Source organism: Cercospora kikuchii (assembly GCF_019650295.1).
Source record: "Cercospora kikuchii DNA, contig_00004, whole genome shotgun sequence".
Taxonomy (NCBI): domain Eukaryota; kingdom Fungi; phylum Ascomycota; class Dothideomycetes; order Mycosphaerellales; family Mycosphaerellaceae; genus Cercospora; species Cercospora kikuchii.
In genome coordinates, this window is record NW_025408585.1 from 342,871 (window position 1) to 364,967 (window position 22,097).

At 52.4% G+C, this 22,097-nt stretch overlaps 9 protein-coding genes across 9 annotated transcripts; 2 read left to right on the forward strand and 7 right to left on the reverse strand.

Annotated features, from left to right (window-relative positions):
• Positions 1-201: 201 nt before the first annotated feature.
• On the reverse strand, positions 202-1,879 carry CKM354_000635400 (uncharacterized protein; the record flags this gene model as incomplete). The annotated part of the gene is made up of 4 exons (XM_044801666.1): positions 202-320; positions 386-940; positions 1,002-1,193; positions 1,270-1,879. 4 exons carry the CDS (start codon positions 1,877-1,879, stop codon positions 202-204), a joined length of 1,476 nt encoding a protein of 491 aa, XP_044657601.1.
• A 1,571-nt stretch (positions 1,880-3,450) lies between these two features.
• Positions 3,451-4,832, forward strand: CKM354_000635500 (uncharacterized protein; the record flags this gene model as incomplete). The annotated part of the gene is made up of 2 exons (XM_044801667.1): positions 3,451-3,711; positions 3,774-4,832. The coding sequence occupies 2 exons, from the start codon at positions 3,451-3,453 to the stop codon at positions 4,830-4,832; spliced, it is 1,320 nt and encodes a 439-aa protein (XP_044657602.1).
• A 276-nt stretch (positions 4,833-5,108) lies between these two features.
• CKM354_000635600 (uncharacterized protein) lies at positions 5,109-6,056 on the reverse strand (the record flags this gene model as incomplete). Its single annotated transcript, XM_044801668.1, has 2 exons — positions 5,109-5,916; positions 5,980-6,056. The coding sequence occupies 2 exons, from the start codon at positions 6,054-6,056 to the stop codon at positions 5,109-5,111; spliced, it is 885 nt and encodes a 294-aa protein (XP_044657603.1).
• A 188-nt stretch (positions 6,057-6,244) lies between these two features.
• On the reverse strand, positions 6,245-7,036 carry CKM354_000635700 (uncharacterized protein; the record flags this gene model as incomplete). Its single annotated transcript, XM_044801669.1, has 2 exons — positions 6,245-6,916; positions 6,968-7,036. 2 exons carry the CDS (start codon positions 7,034-7,036, stop codon positions 6,245-6,247), a joined length of 741 nt encoding a protein of 246 aa, XP_044657604.1.
• A 310-nt stretch (positions 7,037-7,346) lies between these two features.
• On the forward strand, positions 7,347-8,057 carry CKM354_000635800 (NADHX epimerase; the record flags this gene model as incomplete). Its single annotated transcript, XM_044801670.1, has 1 exon — positions 7,347-8,057. One exon carries the CDS (start codon positions 7,347-7,349, stop codon positions 8,055-8,057), a length of 711 nt encoding a protein of 236 aa, XP_044657605.1.
• A 220-nt stretch (positions 8,058-8,277) lies between these two features.
• On the reverse strand, positions 8,278-9,230 carry CKM354_000635900 (uncharacterized protein; the record flags this gene model as incomplete). The annotated part of the gene is made up of 3 exons (XM_044801671.1): positions 8,278-8,481; positions 8,532-8,834; positions 8,883-9,230. The coding sequence occupies 3 exons, from the start codon at positions 9,228-9,230 to the stop codon at positions 8,278-8,280; spliced, it is 855 nt and encodes a 284-aa protein (XP_044657606.1).
• Positions 9,231-10,317: 1,087 nt separating this feature from the next.
• Positions 10,318-10,818, reverse strand: CKM354_000636000 (uncharacterized protein; the record flags this gene model as incomplete). Its single annotated transcript, XM_044801672.1, has 1 exon — positions 10,318-10,818. One exon carries the CDS (start codon positions 10,816-10,818, stop codon positions 10,318-10,320), a length of 501 nt encoding a protein of 166 aa, XP_044657607.1.
• A 1,603-nt stretch (positions 10,819-12,421) lies between these two features.
• CKM354_000636100 (origin recognition complex subunit 4) lies at positions 12,422-14,791 on the reverse strand (the record flags this gene model as incomplete). Its single annotated transcript, XM_044801673.1, has 1 exon — positions 12,422-14,791. One exon carries the CDS (start codon positions 14,789-14,791, stop codon positions 12,422-12,424), a length of 2,370 nt encoding a protein of 789 aa, XP_044657608.1.
• A 1,649-nt stretch (positions 14,792-16,440) lies between these two features.
• Positions 16,441-18,015, reverse strand: CKM354_000636200 (uncharacterized protein; the record flags this gene model as incomplete). The annotated part of the gene is made up of 1 exon (XM_044801674.1): positions 16,441-18,015. The coding sequence occupies one exon, from the start codon at positions 18,013-18,015 to the stop codon at positions 16,441-16,443; it is 1,575 nt and encodes a 524-aa protein (XP_044657609.1).
• Positions 18,016-22,097: the final 4,082 nt, after the last annotated feature.

The following is a 22,097-nucleotide window of genomic DNA, read 5'->3' on the forward strand; positions in this document are numbered from 1 at the left end:
GAATCGCTTCCGAAGTGGGCCCGGTGGTGCCAACTTTACCAGGTGCAAGGGAAGATGTGTGTCTCACGAATCGTATAAATATGTAGACAGAATGGCAAAATTCGGGATCAAAGGTAGGGTTGAGCTCCATTCAATTGTCATATGGACAGTGTCACGGCGCATAGAACATACTCCAGTGCCCCGCGAGCTCCGACCCTTTCTCTAGAACAGCGCATTGTTCGCACAAGTGAACACATTCAAAGGATCATCCGGATCCGCCACTCTCGCAGCCAGAGCCGAGATCGTAGTATACAACCCGAAGACAGTCAAGAAGCAAGATGCTGCACAAGTACGTTAGCACGAGATGTCGCAATCACGGATCCATTCACACGTCTCATCAACTTACCCGCAATCATAAACCAATTCAGCACAGCCAAACAAGCCTTCCTCCAAGTGGAGAACTGTTGACCCCAGTTGATATAAACCCACTGTGCATTCGCCATACCAAACGTGAACCACGTCACGAAGAGAGCCGAAGTGATACCCAAAATCGAACCGAAAGCTGGGATTGCATTTGCCAAAATGAATGCCACGACCCAGAATATAGTGGTAAGACCGAGCCAGACTCCCCAAGTCAAAGGCGTATTGTCTGTCAACTTGTGTTGGGTTTTGATGATGCGGTCCATGACGACGTTATACATGTATTTGATAGCGGTGTGGCCAAAGACCAAGCTGGAACCGAGTAAAGTCGGGAAAAGAACGCCGTATGCGACCTTACTCGCGGTGCCAGGAGCGGAACCGAGAGCTGGAGAGACAACATACTGTCCTGCGAAACCGTAGATGACACCAGCAACAATGACGTACATTGGAATCGCGAGGGCGTTGAGCCAGATGACGGCCTTGGTGAAGTCTTTGTTGGGATTGCGCATCTCGCAGATAACTGTGATGAAGGCTTGATTGCCTATGAAGATTCAGCGTCAGTGAATGATTCAATGATTTGCAGGTCCCATTCTGACGCTTACCCGCATACGCAAAGGCAACATTCAGTGTAGCATCGAACTGTTGCTTGAAGTCGGTCCTTGGGTTTGGGCCCAGGAGTATCATAAGTGGCTCGTTTGGTGGTTCACCCCAAAAGCCAGATCCGCCTTGAGTCGAGCCAGTGACGTCCGGACCATTGATGCCCAAGGCGGCCATGACGATAATGACAGCAGCGACTAGCACGATGGTTAGCAAATGTCACAATCCAGAATGGGCAAGCAGCGATTCTTAGCCGCATTGAGATGCACCTACAGATACTTATAGTGGCCGGAATACCGAACCAGCCAGCAAAGTTCAAGCTGCGAGGGAAGCACAGCAGCCATCCCATTACCATCGGTATTCCAATGAAGCCGACTGTACAGAGCGCGTGTTCCGACATTGTATTGAGCGCAATAGAGAGCGTCACGCTGGATGAAGCGCAGATCAGGCACAAGTTCAGGACATGCGCTAGTCCTACGATAATTTCGAGTGGCAGCCCTCCCATAATTCGACCCACGTCAACGACATCTCGAATGGTAGGATAGCGACGCCAGAATTGGATCAGAATATAAGCCGTGTAGGTTGCGAGAACTCCGAGAGCGATGATGGCAATAATTCCTGGTATCAGGCCGACTGTGTGCAGGAAGCTGGGGAGACTGAGAATTCCAATGCCCACTTGATTCGTGAAGAAGATCAAGGTCGTTCGAACCATGCCCAACTTCTTGCCTCCATATGGATCGTACACTTCTCCAGTTTCCCCATCTCTGTTTGTGGGATATGGTGGAGCATCCCCGAGCTTCCCGTCTGAGTCGCTGTCGTATTTCTCGCGGCGGTGGTCTATGCCATCCGAATGGCCAGGATAATCATGCGTCCGCTGGGCCATTGTGATCAAAGATGAAAGTAAGTTATTCGTCCAGAAATGCTGAAACAGGGACTTGGAGAGAGAGCTGTATCAGCAGGGTCGGCGCGGGCATGCCAATCTATAACCTCGTTGGTCTCGCATGCCGGCACGCACGCGACCTCCCATCACCGCGTATCCGGCACGAAGAAGCAACCGCACGATCCATGAATGTCTTGTCTATCGCATCCAGAATACTTGGGACGAACGTCATTTCTCTTAGCATGCCGTTTACCTGGCGCGTGAAAGTCCTCGTGGCGTGTGGGGCCCGCGGAACGCCAATGCTTGTGAGCCTTGGCGATGGCATACTTATTGGGCGTGGTGTATGGCAATCGGTGGAGACTGCGATGCATGCGAATGGAAACGAATATACGCCCGATGTGGATGCAGGTGAATGATTGCTTGATGTCTTCCGTGCAGACTTCGAGATACCATGGTGCGCAGTCCGACTCGGTCTTGTTCGCCTCGGTCTTGGTCCGTTCCTACCATTTGCAAAGACCGAGCGCCTAGAGTGTGGGATCCTTCACCAAGAAGTGAGACACTGCTGTTGACACATCCGGATCATCCTTCTCGGAAAGTCATCTAACATAGGAAGGAGATTGTGTAGTGGCAACGCATCGTTCGCGCGATAGTCCTGTCAAGGAGGACGAGGAAGCGCGGCGAAGTCGTCAGCATAGTTGGCGCTGTAGATGTGCTTGGTATCGTGTCCGTGACGAGGATCGGGTTGTTGCTTCCGTATGGCACAGCCTTCATCAAGAGGCGGTCGAGAACGATACCGAAGAAATTGCGGCTGGTGAGTACTTGGCTGATTGTAAAAGTTATGTAAAATCAGCAGCACGAGAATCGAATGTAAGACGTAGAGATAGGATGAAGAAAGCGTGTGAGAAGTGAAGATATGATTGTTAATGAAGTGGACCACCGATGCAGTGTGTAGGGCGCAGGATGCCGCGAACTGAGATGAGGAATTGTCAGCTGGTTTGCATCCACATTTGCTGCAGCGCGTCCCTGCTCGCTCTGGGCGCAGTCCCAAGGCATCACCAAGCCACGCCTGATATTCGGTCTTGTTGGACAGAGATTCTCAGCGCTTTCCATCTCGTGAGAGAGAACATGGGGCGAGCGTCTTCGACTTTCCAGGCGCCGTATCGGGCGGACAATGTGCCTGAATCACGCTGTGCTTGTGCATACTCCAGATCGTGGGACCAAGATTGCCTTCGAGCGTCGCACAGTCTCTTTAACAGTGCTTTGGACCTCGTGAGAGCTGGCGTCTGCGTCGACGTGCCTGTTGTGTAGATCAGACCGGCTGCGTTGTGATGGAAGGGAACGTGCAAGTGGAAATAAAGGTTGCCGTCTGCAAAGCGACGACATTGATTTGCCATCATCAATCCACCTCAATATTTGATGCGTCCCGACGCCCGCACTTCCGCTTGCGGATCAACAACACGTCTTTCACTTTTTGCGACGCGTGACACTGACAGCTTCTGCCTTCACCAGGAGGCGGTTGGCGTACAGATGATCCCTCGCGCCACGACTCGCTCGTCATCGACTTGACCTTCATCATGCCTCGGCTCGTACGCAAACGCCCTCTGATCGAGCGCATCAAGGCCTACCTTGACCCATGGGATCTGCTCCTATGGCTGGCAGAAGAGCTCAACGACGATGCATACGATGAGTGGCTGCAGCTGTGGTCAACGCCGATCGGGCTTGGATTGAACATCACATACATCCTCGCCAAAGGCGCGAGCGCAAGAGGAGCAGGAGCAGGAGGCGATGATGTGTTTGGAGATGATGGCAGTGGAAGTGGATGGTTTGCCTGGCTGGTAGGTGGTACTTATGATGAGACAGGAAGAGAGATGGAACCGCTGACAAGGTGAGTACACAGGCTTCTCTACTTGTCTATGCTTTGACTATACTATGCTGTACCAACGCTCTCTTCACCTTCTGGAAACGGAGATCATACCGCCTCTTCGAGCAGGCCGTGGACGTGCCGCCGCCCACTCCTTCAGCACACCGAGTGCGAGTCGACAGCTCGCCCATGTCATCTTCTCCACTACGATACCTGCAGGCCGTAATGTCTTCTGCGACAGCCTCATCACGAGCATACCCCGATGCTGAGCGCGAGGTCTGGGAGCTCACCATTTGGGACCCAAAGCCCTTCAACCTCAGCATCTTCACTTTGTTTTCGCCTGGCCACCTTGTCATCTACAGCTTGCTCCTACCACCAGCAGCTATGGATCCACGGCCTTCTGTCACCGTGTTCACAGCGATCGCGTTCAGTGCACTCCTCTCAGCCCAACTCTGGATGCTCAAGACCTCTTTCAGCCAACAAGCCAAAGACACCTCTCTCGTACACGGAGAAGTCATGAACGAATACGACACCAAATTTGTGCACCCAAACCTCATCCGACCTATGCGAGACGTCGGGATTCAGACCCGAGTCAGCGGCAGCACAACACGTACTACGCAAACACGCGAGGTTGACGTCTACACGCCTACAACGATCATCAAGCGTGGATTCAAAACACATCCAAACACGAATTATGCTCGCCAGTATGATCCTGACGACCTGGCATCACGTCCATCAGAATCAAGACGGCATTCGGGAGTCAATCTGACCCCAACTACAAATGCCTACTTGAACGGATCGACGCAGTCATATTCGAGGCCAAGCACTGCGGCAACTGACTTTTCTTCTCCTCTCAAGCCACATCACGAGAGGCTGAGGGAGCGAAGTCCGGTCAAGGGAGACGGAGGTAGCATGGGAGTCTACAGTCACGCCGCAAGTCCGCTCAGAAAAGCTGCTAGTAGCAACCAGCTGAGACCAGGGCGCGAGGATTTGAGGAGGACGATTGCGAGCCCGCTGAAGCGTACAAGTACGCCAGGCAGTGGAGCTCTAGATCCCGCAGATCGTGCTCGTCGTAGAGAGACCGGCAGGTTCTAGATAGTAGTTGAATGAGCTATCTTCCCGCAGACTCTGCTGGTCCCACCTCATTCCACAAGACTTTACAGATCAGGCAGCTCACGAAAAGCGCGTGGCTAATATTCGCCAGAAGCTCCTCAATGCCTGTAGCCTGACTTGTGTATCTATAGATCCATCTGCGCCATAGGCAAATCAGAACCAACGCGAGGCGCTGCCTCAATGCTCCGAGCCGCGCCACGCGTCCAACGTGCTCTCAACAACTGCACCGCCGCCCATTTCGCTCGCCTGCTCACGAGGTCAGAACTCGATGGGAACAAACACGCCGAATCGCATCTTCATCTTCACTGGCGACCCTTCCTCGACTGAAACGCCTCGGATCGGAAGCTTCAAGCGCTTGCCTACTTCCACAATACGATTTCTCATTTCAGCGAATGACTGACGGATTCCGGGCTCCAGATCACTGTCCAACACCACTTCATTTGACCGCAATGCGATGACGAATCGAACAAGCCCTGTACTTCCGGACCATGCCTCAGCAACAACCTTGGCCCTGCGCACATTTGTCCGGAGAAAACGAAGAATGCCCAAACGCGTCAGGTAGACGAGACCTAGCCTCAGTTCGTGATCAATCGAATCCTCAATGATCCCGAAATCGAATTCAATTGAGCGCCATGGGAGCGCATTCAGAGACATTGGCGGAGTCTTGATGGATCGGTAAGCCTTGAAGTCGGGATCATAGAGCTTTTCCATACGATGAACAGATCGAAGAGGCGTGAAGAGACACTTGACGTAGTTCCTGATTGCGCTGAAGGGTGCACCCTCCGGCATGACCCAGCAGGGTATGTAGACTTGGAGGTCTAGAGTGGAGATGACCTTTGCGCATTCCCTGCGAGTCTGTTTGCAAGTGCACATAAGTGCAAGCAGTTCGTGAAGCTCCTCCAGCGGGTCTCGAGATTCCACATGTACGAGTATGTATCCCGCGCATTTGGTGAAAGTGGATTGGTAGATCATATCGCGAAGTTCTCTTGGTAGGCTGAGCAGATGGCAAGGCCTCTCCTCCTTCTTGATCCTGGGATACATTGGTTTCTTTCGCGCGCTGGTTGATCTGTGTGAGGCATTTGGGGTCAGCGTCGCAGTCGAAGTGCGTTCAACGCCTAAGCAAACCCACCTGCCGCTGTACGATGTCTGTGATACTCGACGCTGGGCAGGACCACTTGGTCGTGGAATTGAAGATTTTTGCGCCATCGCCGAAGAAATGTGATATTGTTGGCGACAGAGGAGTTGCAAGCTGGAAGTGAAGCCGTATGCGTCGCTGCTCGTGCCTTCCACTTCACGTCGCTTCCAACGGACGCGCATGAAGCGCGTTCAGGTTCAGGCTCAGGCTCAGGCAACCCAACACTGCTGCCTCAGGTCAAAGATGAAACCCAAAGAGCTTACTCTCTCGCACCAACGACTACTCTCCTGATCCGTTCCAACTCCATCAAATCCTTCAAGCAAGCAAAATCTCTCTCTGGAAGATTACCACTTGACTTCGCCTCCTCCAAGCTGCTTGCAATATCTTCCACGCCTGTCATACGCATTCTTATGACTGTCGCATGATTCGTCTCAGCGTTCCAAACTTCAAGTCTCAAAGTCATGCCAGGGAAAGTCCCTCGAAGTCGGCTTAGTGCTTGTTCTCCATTATACCATCCTCGGAAGGCTGGCTCGAAGCGGAGTATGGGAAGCCTACCAAGATCGACCTCCATTGCTTTCCACGAAGGTGACGATTGAGAAGTTGCTGAAGATCTTTTGGTGATTAAAGCTTCTTCGAGATGATGCATCGTGGGACCGTCCAGCCTCGTGACAGATCCGTTTTGAGGCCAAAGTGGAAGGTAGAATCTCAAAGTATTCAAATTTTGGAGCATGCCTCGAGCTTCCTGCCGGATTTGCTTGCATGTTCGAGTTAATGCTGAAGCCTTGATGACGTCGGAAAGGAGCTTGCTGCCGGACAATTTAGGAGGTGGGTTGGAGAAGTCGATTGTCAAGCTTCCAGATTCGGAAGTGAGGGCTAGCTCGTAGATGGTTGTGCGAAGCTCTGCTGGCAGCTGAAGAAATCGACAATCAGGCTGGAGACGCGTTAGCCTGGTCCATATCTTGATCGCAGCATATTGCCATACTTGTGCCTCGTATGTGTCGACATTTACTTCTCGCCGGATGGGTCGGGATAAGACTTTTCTTGATCGCATGCTGGATCCGCCGATGAAGTGCTTGATGGTATAACACGTGTGTTTACTTGTGAGAGAAGGCCCAAGATTATGAGATGCCACTTCGTAAAGTGAAGATGTGGTGAATTTTGACAGTGGCTCAGCTGGTTCGCAAGTTTGGCAGCTGCCGTGTGATCGTTGGGTGGCATTTGTGATCCTGCGGCCGCAGTTCCGAGCACAGTGAGAGCGTCATCGGAAGTCACAACAGCGACCTCTGCACTACAGGAAATACCTTCTCTTCCATTCGATCAGTCTTTCCTGCTTATCTTCACTTGACAACAGGAAAGACAACATGGCACTCCGCACACTTGGCCCCAAGGCCGCTGCTGCTCTCGATGAAGAGCTTATGTCCACTGGCGCCTTCACTCTCGACCAACTCATGGAGTTGGCAGGTCTATCCGTCTCACAAGCACTTTACGCACTTTCACCGCCTTCCAAATCACCCAATGTGCTGATCGCATGCGGGCCTGGCAACAACGGCGGTGACGGCCTCGTTGCTGCCCGACACTTGCATCATTTTGGCTACAAGCCAACGCTCTACTTTCCCAAGCAAGGCAAAGCAGAAATCTATGGCAGACTCCGAAAGCAGCTCGAACAGCTCAAAGTACCTTTCACGGACGACTTTCACTCTGCTTTGACAAAGTCAGACTACATCATTGATGCCATCTTCGGTTTCAGTTTCAGCGGCGAAGTGCGCGAGCCATTCCCAGCTGTCATTAAAGCGCTTGCAGAGTCCAAGGTGCCAGTCTTGGCAGTTGATGCCCCTTCGAGCTGGAATATTGAAGACGGCCCACCAGACGACGGGCCGGGCAAGGACTATCAGCCTCATGCGCTGATCTCGCTTTCTGCTCCGAAACCACTGACGAAGTGGTTCAAGGGTAGGCATTTTGTAGGAGGCCGCTTCATCGGAAAGGAAATTGCTGAGAAGTATGGATTTGATATCCCGGCTTACAAGGGTAGCGATCAGATTGTGGAAGTGAGCACGAGCGGAGAGAAGCTCTAGATCCCGTTCAACACGTATGGAGGACAACTCGGCTCGAAGATTCTTTCAGATCATTACAGCATTATCATTTGCCGAAACCTCCGGCTCGTCGCTCGATAGTAGAGGCCCTGCTTGCACCCAGTATCGCTGCGTCAAGATAACGCCAGCCGACTTAAGGCTTGAACACTCGCAAATGCACCTTGGTGGCCGTCTAGCCGTACATCGGACCTTACAACCCCACTCAGACCGCGGTGCCTGTCTTCGAGCTTGATCTCGACACGTCTTCCGTACGATCGGATGCGCGACGGTCGCCTGCGTTGGCCATTTCCATCTGTTGGCTCGCACGCTTCGCTTTACTGGATTGCCAGGGTGAGAGTGTAACTGTCAATGCCAAAAGCACCACCGACATCACGAACAATGGAATCATGAGCCACCTTGATGTTTTCTGCACATGATCAGCGGAGGTTACTCGATGGCGCCAAGACAAATGCTTACCGCATCTGTACATGGAGGCAGCGTGTTAGATCCGGAGCCTCGGATGGTAGGCCCGTACGCCTGCCAGAGTGGTTCGATCTGGCATGACCAACCCTCAATACCGTAGGTCCCATCTCGAGTGAAAGCAGGAGTTCGGAGGGGATCAGTTGGCACATCCCTGAGGCCCCGAGCGAGAAAGCTCTCGATGTCGACAATGGACGATGTGTAGAAATCGACGAAAGACCACACAAGTCCAATCAAACTTGCGAGAACTCCGATAGCGAGCCAAACAGCACATATGGCACGAAATCTTCGCGTATGGCTCTGTTTCGATGTCAGCCGAACACACGCTTAGATGATGATGGGCACTACCTGGTCCGTGGCACCCATAATGGGTAAGAGAGCCATTCCAGCGACGATTGTGCAGACAATGCCTGCAGCCTGTGCCGATAACAAGCCTCCCGTCCGCACACCTGGAGGCAGATAGTAGACCTGTCCATACCACTGGATACGGCGCCCTGGTGAATACCCCTCCTTGTCGTATGCACTGAATGTTTGGCCTTCTCTCCACCAAGTTTCATGGCGAGACCGGACTGCGAAAGTCGCTGCAGCTACGGCTATGCCGAGAACTGCCAGAGCTGCCGAACCGACGAGGACGCGACGCTTCCATGTTGCTCTGTAGTTGGTGTGGAATTCTCTCTCGACCTTTGCGTCGTCCATGATTGATTAGTCGTCGAATAAGGGAAGCTTCTTCAGTAAATTGCTGCAACAAGATGCACAAGAATTCATATGCTTGGCAAACACCAAATGTGCGCATACTATGGGGTGGGTCACCTCCCCATTTTATGTTCAGCCACCAAGCCAAAGTGAATCCTTCCGCAGCACTTCATACTTTCTCGTCGCAAATCAACTTCCTGTTATGGGATGGGATAGATCATGCGGCCAGTGGCATTGAACGAATACCAATGTTACATTGCCTTTTTCAGTGTTCTTGGTATGCGGTCATAGCAATCCTTCGCTTCTTGTCATTTTGCTTGGGTTGCGGCACAGCACAGCATTTTGTTGGTGCGTTGGTATATTGCTGTTGTTGTGATGTGGTATGACGTGTAACATTGCGAGAAGGTATATCGCAATATGACTGACAGACTTGAGATGAAGAGGAGGATGTCGTGTGGAATGGAGAAAGATGTGGTGGAAGGTGTTGTGAAGAGTCCAAGACTAGGATGTCGATCGAATTTGAGCCGCAGGCTTGAAGAGCCGATTCAGGCTGAACCATCTTGGTGAAGATCGACACTGAAAGGTACTCAATGAGGACACAAACAAATGTGACAGTGATTGGTCCTCTGCAAGATTGATCGTAACAACGAAAGCAGGCAAGGTGCCAACAAGATAAGCCTCGAGAAGAGAAGTTATAACCCGTATGAAGCACTCCGTTCAGATCCCTCGCATGCGATGGCGCTTCAAAGCAAGCGCAGAACTACCACATAGGACTAGAAGGACTTCTCGTCAAGTACTGGACTGCAGCATTTGCGGTTCCCAGCAAAACCGTCGGACCATGAGGCGGGCACCAGGACGCATTCAACACGGCCTCCCAAAGCAAAGTCATTCTCATCCGATTCTCCAACTCCCGCTCGTCCCAAATGAAGCACTCCTCAAACCCACCCCGCCAATTCCACCGCCGCGACAGTAGAAACCCCAACCGTAACCCACCCCATCCTTACCAGCCTCTTATTCCCCGCCACCCCTCCTCCCAGAGCAGCAGCGATCGTATGTATACAAAATGCATCCTGCGCATCAATCATTGCTCTTACTGCCGGGACGGTCCGACAGCCAGCTCGCCCGATATGTCTTCAATCTTATCAAACACACCAATGGCAAATTTCTCCAGCCATTTCCGTGATACGATGCGCCAACCATCTTCAACTTTGACAAGCCGATCAACATATTCCCCATTGACCTGAAAGAACTTTTGTCTTTGTGTCGACTGCTCGCCCGAGCCACAAGGCATGATCGTCTTGGATTTCGTTTCGGCCGTCTTGCCATCCGCAGAGATGTCAATTCGCACGTTGCTGCAGATATGGAATGCCCAGGGAAGTACGCTCTGCAGTGGAAATGCTTGGGCCTCACGCAGGGATGCCCACGTAACCGGTGGCATCGGGTTCGTCTCAGACGACCAGTCGAATGTAGTCTCGTCCAAGAACAGCTTATCTAATGCATCGAAGTCACAGTCGTCTGCGGCATGAACGTATCTCGTGAAGATGTCGTTGATTTGGATCCAGTTGGATATGAATTCGAGTTCTAGCACCATGGTACTAGATATAGTATTTTTGTAGAACCGGGTTTATGCCGTTGGGTAGACACAGCATTGACAAATATGATAAGTCGCGGGATAGTCAAAAAATTCTTACCGAAGTCTGTCAAGGTATATTATGGCAAGAAAAATTGGAACAGAACAGAACAAGAAAGAATGTGGATACGGATCGGCACGGGCTTAGGATGGGATGATGTGCTTCACAGCTTCGGATTGAAACCGAATTAAAAAGCTAAAGCGTAAGACAGAACAGTATCACGGATCGATCCGAACACTTCGGTCGAGCAAAAAGCTCATGCTATCCACACGAACTTCTCGATATAGCAACTGCGTTCAAGAACTTCCCGAATATTACTGGCCTTTCGAAACAATCGCCAGTCCGCATGGGCTCTACGAGAAAGACTTGCACGCTCCTGTACAGGAGAAGGACATATAAGAGGGCGCAGTCCGGAATACCAGCAACCGTCTATGCAATAAACTCTTTAAAGCCACTACAGATTCGAGATCTCCGCAGAGACCTCTTTTTCAAGCGATGCTCCAGCTTCCAGACAGCCTCTCCCAGTGATCCTGATTGATTCTACACCCACCCCGCCAACCCCACCGCCGTAGCAGCAGAAACCCCCACCGTCACCCACCCCATCCTCACCATGCTCCTACTCCCCGCAACTCCCTTCCCCATCACCTGCACCATATTCCTCAAACTCCCAAAGAAATGCAAACTCATCGGAAATGCCACAAACAATTTCGCCGCAATTTGCGCTCCTGTAGGCCAAGATCCGAAAACTGAAGCCAGATGCTCGGACGACATGTCGATTCCAAAGGTGGGAGAAAGCAAATACAGACAGCTGAAAAGGTAGAGACCCCCAGAAAGGAAGGTTCCAGTTATGCGCATGGAGATTGAGAGGAAAGAGTTGATTTGTGGTTGGTAAATGCTCAAGTGGGGAGAGACGGGTCGTTTGAGGCGTTGGGATGTGAGGTGGTGGGTTTTGTCTTGGATCACTTCGAATTGGACCTTACGGGGTGAGGAGTGGTTGACGAGGCGTCTGGAGGTTAGAGGGTCAGTAAATGGTTGTGAGAGGTGTTAAGAAGAGGATGTCGTACCTTGTGACCTTTGCAGTGCCTCGACTAACATGTTGGAATGTCTGTTCGATGAGACGTGGTCGTGCTAAGCTTTGTTAGAATATGTTTGGCCTTGCCCGCGTCAGGAGCTAGTGCGCGAGAACGTACTTAGTTTTTGGATCGACGCCATATTGAAAATCTGAGAAAGCCGTTTGACGCCAATGCAGACAATCGCGTTCGAAAAAGGTGCACAAGAACAGGCGGGCTGATCCGACGTTGTTTTATGTTATTTGGTCCTTCCGGGTTTAAAGCTTCAGCCAGCCGGAAATAATTCAGCCGAAATCCTTTGGCTGTGTCACATTGGCTGAACGTGCCTATGAACCTTGGGACCGAGTCATTCGCGAGTAGAGTACGGACGACAATTCGGACGAACTTGGATGAGGAGTAGCAAGTGCAATGGCTAATTCAGCTGAGTTTTCTTTGTCCGCGATGTATCGTCGACCGAAGCATAAGAATTCCATTCGCTAACAGATATCATCCTTCATATTTCCTTGCACCATTTCTGCCACCCTCCCATGTCCACACCACAGTCCCTCAACTCTTCCAGACCAACATCGACCCTTCCTGCACCACTGCTTCCATCTTGCATTACCAATGCAACATCAATCAAGCCTTCCCACGCGCCTCTCGCAACATTCTTTCCCCAAACCTTTGCCGTTGCTATTCCTCCAGCAGCTGTAGCTTGCAGTTTAGCCTTGCTCGCCAACACTTTGTACTCTTCGTAGACGAGTGGGAACGTGATAAGCTCTGTATTGTAGATGTTCGTAAGTCGGGCAGCACAGACGAGGAGAGCCAACTGGTGCGTTCCAAGGGAGGGAAGTAGGGAGAGCTTGGAGTCTGGAGCTTGAAGCGCCGCAAAATTCGAGAATGATGTGGAAAGATGCTCAAGCACTGTGTTCGTGGTCTGAGAAGTGGTTGGCAGAGTCGAGATGGCCAGGGTGAGCGTTGTCAGAAACTCGGCCACGGACTTCGTCGTATAGAAGAGTCTTTCGAGGAAATTCTTGCATATCTCGGAAGCGAACAAGTCGTTGACCATAATGTTCCAATTCGAGAGGGACGAAGAGTCCTGGTGGGACTTCTTGATCATCGTAGCGCTGGATCCGCTCGGTTCCCCGAGTATCGTCGCCTCTTCCTCGGTCAAGTCATCAGGCTGTATCGCAATCGCTTTGCGACAAATCTGCTCGAAAGCAGCCAAGCTTTTGGACAAGCTCAAGTGAACATATCGATGACTGAAACGTGATTTGACCCGCTTTTCCAGACTTTCGACGACATCAATTCTGGTTGTGAGACCCAGCACAGCAATCGGCGCTTTCCTACTCTGGGCAATGTCGAACAGATTATACAGCAGTGTCTGCCGTGGATGTCCAGCAAACAGTTCGAACTCGTCGAGGACAAATATGACGCTTTTCGTGACTTGCTCCGTCTCGATGCCGTTCTCTGCGGGATGTGAAAGCAGTGCAAGCAATCGTGTCATCGTGTCGGCATAATTCTTGCTCACAGCTTCGTCTTCGTCGATCTCCATCTCTTTCCCAAGCTGCCTCCAGATGTCTCGTAAGGCAATCTTGTCATCTGTGTGAATGAAGCCATTGAGCCTCACGACGTGGAAGTCATCAGCATGTGTCTTGCTTTGCTCACGAATGATCTGGTCGATCATCGTCGTCTTGCCACTGCCCCGCGCACCGATTAGCAGCATGCTGTTGCTTTCGCCTGCGGTGATTGTCTGAGTGATGACATTCGCAACTTTCGCGTATTCATCGTCAAGATTGACTAGTGAGATTGGTCGCTTTCGTGTGGCCTTTTCCAGCACGACGTTTCGCAAGCACTGCAAATGGTCGTCATGGAAAGATGCCTTGGCTGATGCGATTGCATTCCTGGTCGGCTTCGTGACGGATTTCTTTGGCGTTGCCAGCTTCTGCGTCAGCGCAAGCTTCGGCACAGATTTATCCTTCGGCACTATGTCTTCGAACTCGACCTCATCTTCAGACTCTGCTGCTGAGCTCGCCGATGGCATGTCGATGATCACGCGATCTGCCTCGTCGCTCTCCGGGATCTCCAAAGACGTCTCTCGTGACACTGCTTTCTTCCTTCTATCGAGCGTTTGCTTCTTCGTTCTTGCAGAAGCAGTGGCAATAGTAGATGAGACCGTAGTTGCCATCTGGGCGGGGCGCCGGGCAGAGGCTCTCTTAGTATCGCTCTGTTTGGCCAGCTCGTCCTCGCTGTCTCCATCCTGTGTTTCCTGCCGTGCACGCTCCTGTATTTCGCGCATCTCATCCTCGAAAGTCTTCTTCGGCGGTCCTGTAGCCGTGATCCATCCCTTGCCTTGATTCGCTGTTCGTGTAGTCGATTTGCGCGCACTCTCTCCGGCACCTGCAGTCTGCTCATCCTCACCGGTCTCCTTATGCCCATCGTCCTTTCTGCCTTTTCCGAATTTCTTGAAGAAGCCTAGATCCGCTGGTCTGTTTGCTTTGACTGGACTTTCTGCGACATCTTTCTGGTTTTTCAATGGGTCCAATGCGGGCTTCTGCTGTCTCTTCTTGGAATCCGCACTCCCCCTTTGCAGGTACGGGTGTCCTCCTCGATGTGCGCCCTCAAAATCATCGTAGACGTCTATCTCCTCTTTCTTCTTTTCCTTCGCAATCAATCGGGCCTGGTTCCTCGCACTTGCAGCCTGCGCTTTGGCGGCGAACCATTCGGATTTTGCGTCGAGGCTTGGGTTCGTCACAACATTGCCATTGACTGCCGGCGAAGATTTCGAGGTCCTGCCATAAGTTACTGGCGTCTTCGAGGGAGCAGGCGAGCTCTTGTGGGCACCATCGTCCAGTTTCTGACGTTTGGAGGGGCGAGGGGCCATGGTCTAGATGACTTGCGGTCTGTATCGATTATTTGAAAGTCATCCTTCGGCCAATCGCTGTTGGATGCTGTTTCCTAGCAGCAGGTGTTGTTCGCGAAGTCGGCGCGTTGACGACATCTGGTCGGAGTGACGCGAAAGTGGAGCGGGAATAGAAACAAGTCAAATATTTGATGGTTACTCACCAAATGGACGTCAATTACCTACTTCCGAACTCCTTCCTGAAAGTCTTCGCCAGCAACATCACACATGCTTGCTCGGAAGTGCAATGACTTTCGGAAGGACTGTCAACTTCAAGCAGGTAAAGAGAGCAATTGGAGATGAGATGTCCGTGTTTCCAGCACATTCTGCCACTTGATTCTTCAACCTGCTGGAAATGGAGCAGCTTCCTCAGAGGCGAGCAATCAGAGACGCAGGAAATCTGTACCTGCCTCTAACAATTGACGCAGTGCAAGTGTCACAGTATTCGGATGCCCACTGGCTTACAAACCGACATGAAGACAGAGATACGAGAAGGTCGTCCACTAGACATTCAGTTCGGCATGCCATGACTCCGCAGATCGCAGACATCCCAAGCTACCGCATACGATTTTGGGAGCGAAACAGGAAATGAACGGAAGCAGAAAGACAGGTGCATCTCTTTGACTGCGACCAGTTCTTCTCGAATTCTTCCACCCATAACGTCCCTTATTGGCACGCAACCCCGCCATCGGCCAGAGATACCGCATGGCTTCTGTCGACTCTGCAACATTCACTCCGAAGCTACTGCCAGTATCTCACCACCCGTTGGCAGAGTGGACGAGAAATGAGCAGAGAGATGTTCACCTTACTTCTGACTCTGCACAAAGTTCTTGTGTGAGATCTCTCGCATACTTCTCGTTGTTGGCAAAGTAGAGCAGATCCGGCTGGAGAAGCAGTCCGCCTCATGTTGACTCTGCCGGACCGCATCTCAAGAAATTTCCGCGTTTCATTGCACCTCGGCTCAGGGGAGAGCAGTCAGAGAGAGACACGACATATCTTCTGTTGTCTCTGCAAATCCTCAAATGGAAAGTCTTCGTCGGCTGCACCCTCATTGGCGCGCAGAAGAACAATCAGCCAGAGAATGGGCGCATCTCCGAATGACCCTGCAAGCTCACGAACCGAGAATCTCTCGCATTTGACTACTCATTGGCTTCCAGAAGAGTGGTGGTCCTGAGCGACGGTGCATCTTATGTGGACTCCGCAGAACCGTCTTCCCAAAATCTTCCGCATTTTCCTTCCTGTTGGCACACAGAAGAGGATATGGCCAGAGAAACAAGGCACTTCATGCTGACTCTGCAAGACGCATTCCTGCGAGTCTTGTGCTTCTCAACACTCGTTGGCTCAATACAACACGGTTGGCCAGAGACACTGAACGCGTCCTCTCGACTCTGAGAAACGCTGTCTGGAATATTTTGCGCGTTTCTCCAGTCGTTGGCACACGGAAGCACGACGAATCAGATAAAACTATAAATCTTGCAGTAACTCGAATTCAAATCAAACAAAACTATCTTACACATTCTAACCCTCATTACCTCACCATTGTACAACAAAACAGAGAAAACAAAACAAAAAGCCGCCCATACAAATGCACGAAAATCAACAAACTCCACCCACTCAATCTATCCTCACCCTCAGCTCCCACCGTCACCGCCCTCTCCTTCACCCTCCCCACCCCTCTTTCTCTTCTTGCAAGTCACCGCATGCCGCTTGTGGTTATCCTTGCGCTTATCCTCCTTCCCGCAGCTCTCACACGTGAACTTCTTCGCCCGTTCCGGGAAGTGAGTGTCGACATGGCGCTTCAAATCCTTGTCCGACGAGAATCTCTTTGTACAGCCATTGAATGTGCAGAGATGGGTCGGCTCGAAATGAATGCGCTCATGAGACACAAGTTTCTGCTTAGTCCCAGTGGCAAAATCGCAGAGCGCACAGGGGAAGTCTTGGGGGCCGTCGGGGTTGCCCTTGCCTCTGCCTGTCCTTCGGCGAGCGGCAGGGGCAGGAGGAAGAAATGGATTTGGCACAGGAGGGGCAGGACCAGGAGCGGGGGCAGGAACAGGAGCAGGAGCAGGAGCAGGAGGGAGCGGCACACCAGGGACTATGGCCACCTGACCTCCATACTGGTACGCTGGAGGCAGAGGTTGGAGTGGCCGATAGGCGAGCGTGGTCGGCTGATTTGGCGGGAGCGGCGGAGCGAAGTTTGCTTGCGGTGCGGGGAAGCGCACATCGCTCGCGCGGGCGTTCACGCGCGAAGCTTCGCCTCTCTGATCATAAGCAACATGACCAGCGAGCTGCGGAGCGACGCCAGTAGGCGCGGATTGCGCGCGAGCGGCGGAGAAGGGCTGGGCGAGGTCTGCTTGCTGCATGCCGAAGTATGAAGTGGCCCCGATCAACTCCACAGGGACGTATCCTTCTCTCTGGGCCAAATCACCAAAAGCAACAAGCGGGAGAGCGCAACGAGTTGGCACATACTGTGGACCATTTCCAGAGCCATGCTGCTGACTCTGAGGATATGCGTGTTGATGCACAGGCGGCGGAGGGAAAGCATTTGGCGCGGATTGCGCGCGACCAGCAGAGGAAGGCGGTGCGGAGTTTGCTTGCTGCACACCGTAGTGTACAGTGCTCATCCCTTCTCTCTGATCACGAGCGACCAGGCCAGCGGGCAGCGGAGGGTAACCAGGTGTCGCATACTGAGCACCATTCGCAGAGACAGCACCATTCGCAGAGACATACTCCTGACTCTGAGGATGTGCCTGCTGATGCACAGACGGCGGAGCGACACCAGGTTGCTCGAATTGAGCACCAACTCCAGAGAGCACCTGCTGCTCGTCACTCCGATCCCAAGCAGCAGGACCAGCAGACAGCAGAGCGACACCAGATGGCCCAGCCTGCGTACCATTCCCAGAGACCTCCTCCTCCACCCCCTGACTCCGTCCCCATGCCTCCTGAGACTCGGACAGCGGAGCGCGACCAGTCGGCACTCCTGGCTCCGAAGCGGCAGGAGTGTTCACTTCACGCCAGAGAAGCTCCAAATCTTCCAGCTCCTCCGCGCTCAAACCTCCGAGGCCCTCTGTCGCCTCAGAGGCCACATCTTGTCCTTGATTCTCAGAATAAGGAGGCCGCGCAAGAACTTGTCCTTGTCCTTGTGATTGGTCCTCAGGATTGCCATCCATATCGATCAAATTGTGAAGACCGAAATCGAAGTTGTCCATGTTGAATGGCGTAGTCGTGGTCGTTATCTTCGAGAAAGAGAGAGAGAGAGATTCTTCTTCTTCCGATGATAGACAGACTCACCAGAGCGCGCTACAGTATATAAAGAACTGCCATTTTCCCATTTTCCTTAACTTTTAGCATTGCGGTAAAGCAGTTTTCCTCAAGTTTTAGCATTGCGGTACGTTAAGGACTGAGCGCATATTACTACTGTACCGTGGTTTTCTTGTCCTTAGCTATTGATGAGATTGGTCTTCCGATAATTCTACGCTGACACCGTGGCTACGACGATGAGTCGCACTGCGCATCGGGGATCATCACTATGGAACAATGTCCCCATCGTTCTTGTCACGGGGTCAATGATGCCGGGTCAGTGATGGCAAGGAGCTGGAGTGAGTACTCAAAGAAGTTTATTATGCCAAGAGCCAATAGCGATTAGCCAGATATACGTAAGTGAATGTGAACGCTTGTTCCAACTCCTATTTGCAACGCAATTCAGGCAGGCTGTAGCGATTGCGCAAGTACTTCCTCAAGGTCTTCCAAGGGGTCAAATGAACTGTCTCCGCCCAACGAGTCGGCTCTCGTGGAGGCTCGGTACTCGGTCGATGAAGAACTTCGAGAAGCTTGGCGCGATATGGCCACGCCCGAATCACTCGTTGTGACTGCCAATTGATCCGCATGCTTCGATTGCATGTGTCGTCTGAAGTTGTCTGCACGGAAGACCACCCATGTTCGTTCGCAGTGTGGACATGACACGGGCTGGTGCGGTCTGTGAAGCTTCTGGTGTCGCAGCAGGTCTTTGTAATACACAAACCTTTTGTCGCAGGCTCCCGCTACGCAAGCATACGGGCGATCCGAATGCTCCATGTGTACGCGATGCTGATGTGCCATCATGCGCTCTTTTCTGTCAAATCTGCAGGCACACTTGGAGCATTTGAAGGCGCCATCGAGTAGCTGACGTCCAGTTCGTCTTGGTCGTTGAGCAGGTCCATTTGAAGACGTAGTAGACAGCGCTGAAGCAGTAGGCGGTGCTAGAGACACTGCGGGCGGCGGCACCACAAGCTCTTTAGCATCATCTGTCATTGGCGTATCGTGGCGATCAGCAAGTGCTATGCCGTCAGCTAGGCGACTCACGCCATGAGGATCGTGGGCCCGGTCAGCTAGGTGGTGCTCATACAAGCGACCTATTTCATCCTGTGACGAAGAGTGTGCTATTGAGTCGGGCGTGTCGTGCCGCTGATCGTGGATAGTGCAGTACTGCAAATACTCCTCAGAAAGTCGGGAGAAGCCCCTCCTGTGGCAGATCGCAACGACGGAATCGTGCTGGAAGTGCCTGAAAGCAGTACTTTGTTCTGCCGACCAAGTAGAGTCTTGTCGATACTCTTGAGCACTATGCGCAGATAATGGATGGCTCCAATGGTGTGCGAAGTTTGTCTGTGCAGAGCGACTTTCGTTGTCTTGGACGCTGCCAGCCTCTCCATGATGCAGATGAGCACCACGCGCTGGTAAGAACAGTCCCGATGGCGCGCCATGAGATTGTTGAGCCGATGTATTGCGCCCTTGCAATTGAGGATCTAGATGTGAAACCGTCGCTGCTCGTGCTTGGCTTGGTCCAGATTGACCCAAAGGATATTGCAATTGCTCGACAAGTCGATGGCTTATGTGATGCGTCGGCGTGTCAGTGGGCTCGGGTGGTGAAGCAGCGGCGACAATTTCGTCCCAAGTCTGCTGCGGCTCGTCTTGAAGGCCGTACGTAGTGTTGCGCCGCGGACGTGCAGTATCGTATCCTGTTGCACTACGACCGACGAGGGAGCAGTAGAAACATTGATCGAGGGGTCCTTCCGGGACCGGGCATGTCGGGTCGTGGAAATTCTGCTAAAGCTCTGTCAACATCGTTGCCGGGCTCGAGTGCGAAGAAGCTCTGCAGCGTACCAGATAATCTTCATCGTAGTGATAGTCGAAAACCGCTCCAGTATCTGCCAACAACTCATCTTCCTCCCAACTGGAAGAGAAGAAAGGGTTCATAGCTGCAGCAATATAACAATGGCCTCACGTTGGATCTCGACGACAGCAACGAGTGGCAGCCGAGGAGAGCAAGCACATTTGTATTCGGCGCCGAACCGCACGGCAAGAGCAACAGCGACTGGCGGTGCTGGCGGTGCACGTCAACAGGCAAGAACAATGTCGCGTCGCGTCCAGCAGTTTCCTGGAGGTGATCTGACCTTGCACAAAGCAGTGGCGAACGGACCTACATATCATCACTCTCAGTACTACGGGATTGCGCAACCTACTCGAAGCCTGCGATGACTGCTCATCTGGCCAACGTTGCTGCCAAGCGCAGAGGGGCCGCCAGTGAGCAGTCAAGTGTCATTTGCATGCCGAGTGTATGCGTTGCAGCGGTCGTCAGCGATGTCGCAGACACATGCAAGAGACGGCAAGCCGGTCGGAAGGACATTTCATCTCAAGGGGGCGTGTAGGTGAGTCGTGACTTCGCGTGGCAGCGGAGAGGGCTCTCACTGCCTGCGCCAGCGACCGACCGGTCAAGGCATTCCAGATGTCGCGGCGAACTGCGGCGTACTCGGAGTAATGCTGCTACTGCTGCTGTATATCAGCAAGCCATTGCTGCCGTCAAGCGACGTCACGCTGATAAGAGCTCGCAGGCAGTGGGAAGACGCGTCGGACTTGCAGAGGCGCGTAATGCAATCGCGTCAAAGAGTGAGGCGGTCGTGATTCGCAGCCGGGATCTGCAAGCTGCATTGGGTGCAGTTCCCCAGCTGCACACCAGCGTCTCGTGATGCGGTACTTGTCGAGGAACAGGTCAAGTGTCGAAGAGTGACGTGCAGGGAGCGCAAGGAAGTCAGAACAGAACACCGCCAGCCGGCCGCCAGCAAAGCTCTCCTGGTCTGTGCACCCGCCAGCCAGGTCTGTGCACCAGCGAAGTGGAGAAAGTGGGGCTATAGCACTGCCTCACACATCTCACTACTGACCAGTGGCTCTGCATTCCCTCGAAGCAGCAATTTTCCAGAACGAACACAGCCTCCTTATACTCCCGTAACAGCGCTCTGACATCGTTCCCCGTCACGTCATTCTACCGTGCTTGTGATCTCTCCGATCTCTCACTAGCAATGCTTGTCAAGCTTGCCTTAACCCGCGAAGCCAAAACAGACGTCAACTTCAAAGCCCATCACTCACAAAGCTGCAGAGTCGAGAAATGATCAACCAGGGCGTCTAGATCTTGTACCACCTGACCCTTCTTCCAACTCTCCAACGACGATATCGGAGCTCGATTCCATCACCATGCCCAACTCCATCGCAATCACTGTCAAAGGTACATCATAAGCCGAAACCACCAGCACTGCCAGCCGATCAGAAGGATCAATTGCCTTTTACCCAAAAGCTGTCACACCTCCATTCTTCCCTGCTACAGCTCACATTTCACACAGCTTCGCCGACCGGGGCAACAAAGCCTCCTGCCGGCTTAACAATTGTCCTCATGAGCCGAGCTCCCTCAAAAACACGGCAACACTTTGATCCTTCCCTTCTCGCAGCGCGCCGTCGGTCTTCCGATAGCGTCGGACGTGAGAGATAAGGACCGGGTGGAAGGAGATTCGGCATTAGATTCTTGAGATGGAATGCGTTGATTCGTGGGTTCTGCTGAGGTTGGACCGAGGAGGTATGTTCGGGAAGGCTCTTCCGCGAATCCTGGTCTGGCCGAGCCTGGTTGCCTTTCTCATGATGAGTACTGTGGTATGTATGCACAAGGTCATGTGTGTTCTTCCTGTGAGTTGAGTTCTCGTTTACGTGCATTGCCGGCGCGGTGAGAGCTGTGAAGCGTGCATGACGCTTGTCAATGATATGTGATGTGCATGACGCAGGACAAGATCATGTCTGTTCCGATGTGCTGGGTTGTAAGGCTGATAAAGTCGGTCAAAGTCATGAGTGTATTGCGGAAATTTGCGTCGCAGTGTCAAAGTAGTGTAGATGCATCTATCGTACATCTGGGGGTATCTCAAAACGCCGTGTTCATGCCCGACCCAATGCAGCCTTCATATGCCATGTTCCATTCATGTCCCTCTGTGCCAAT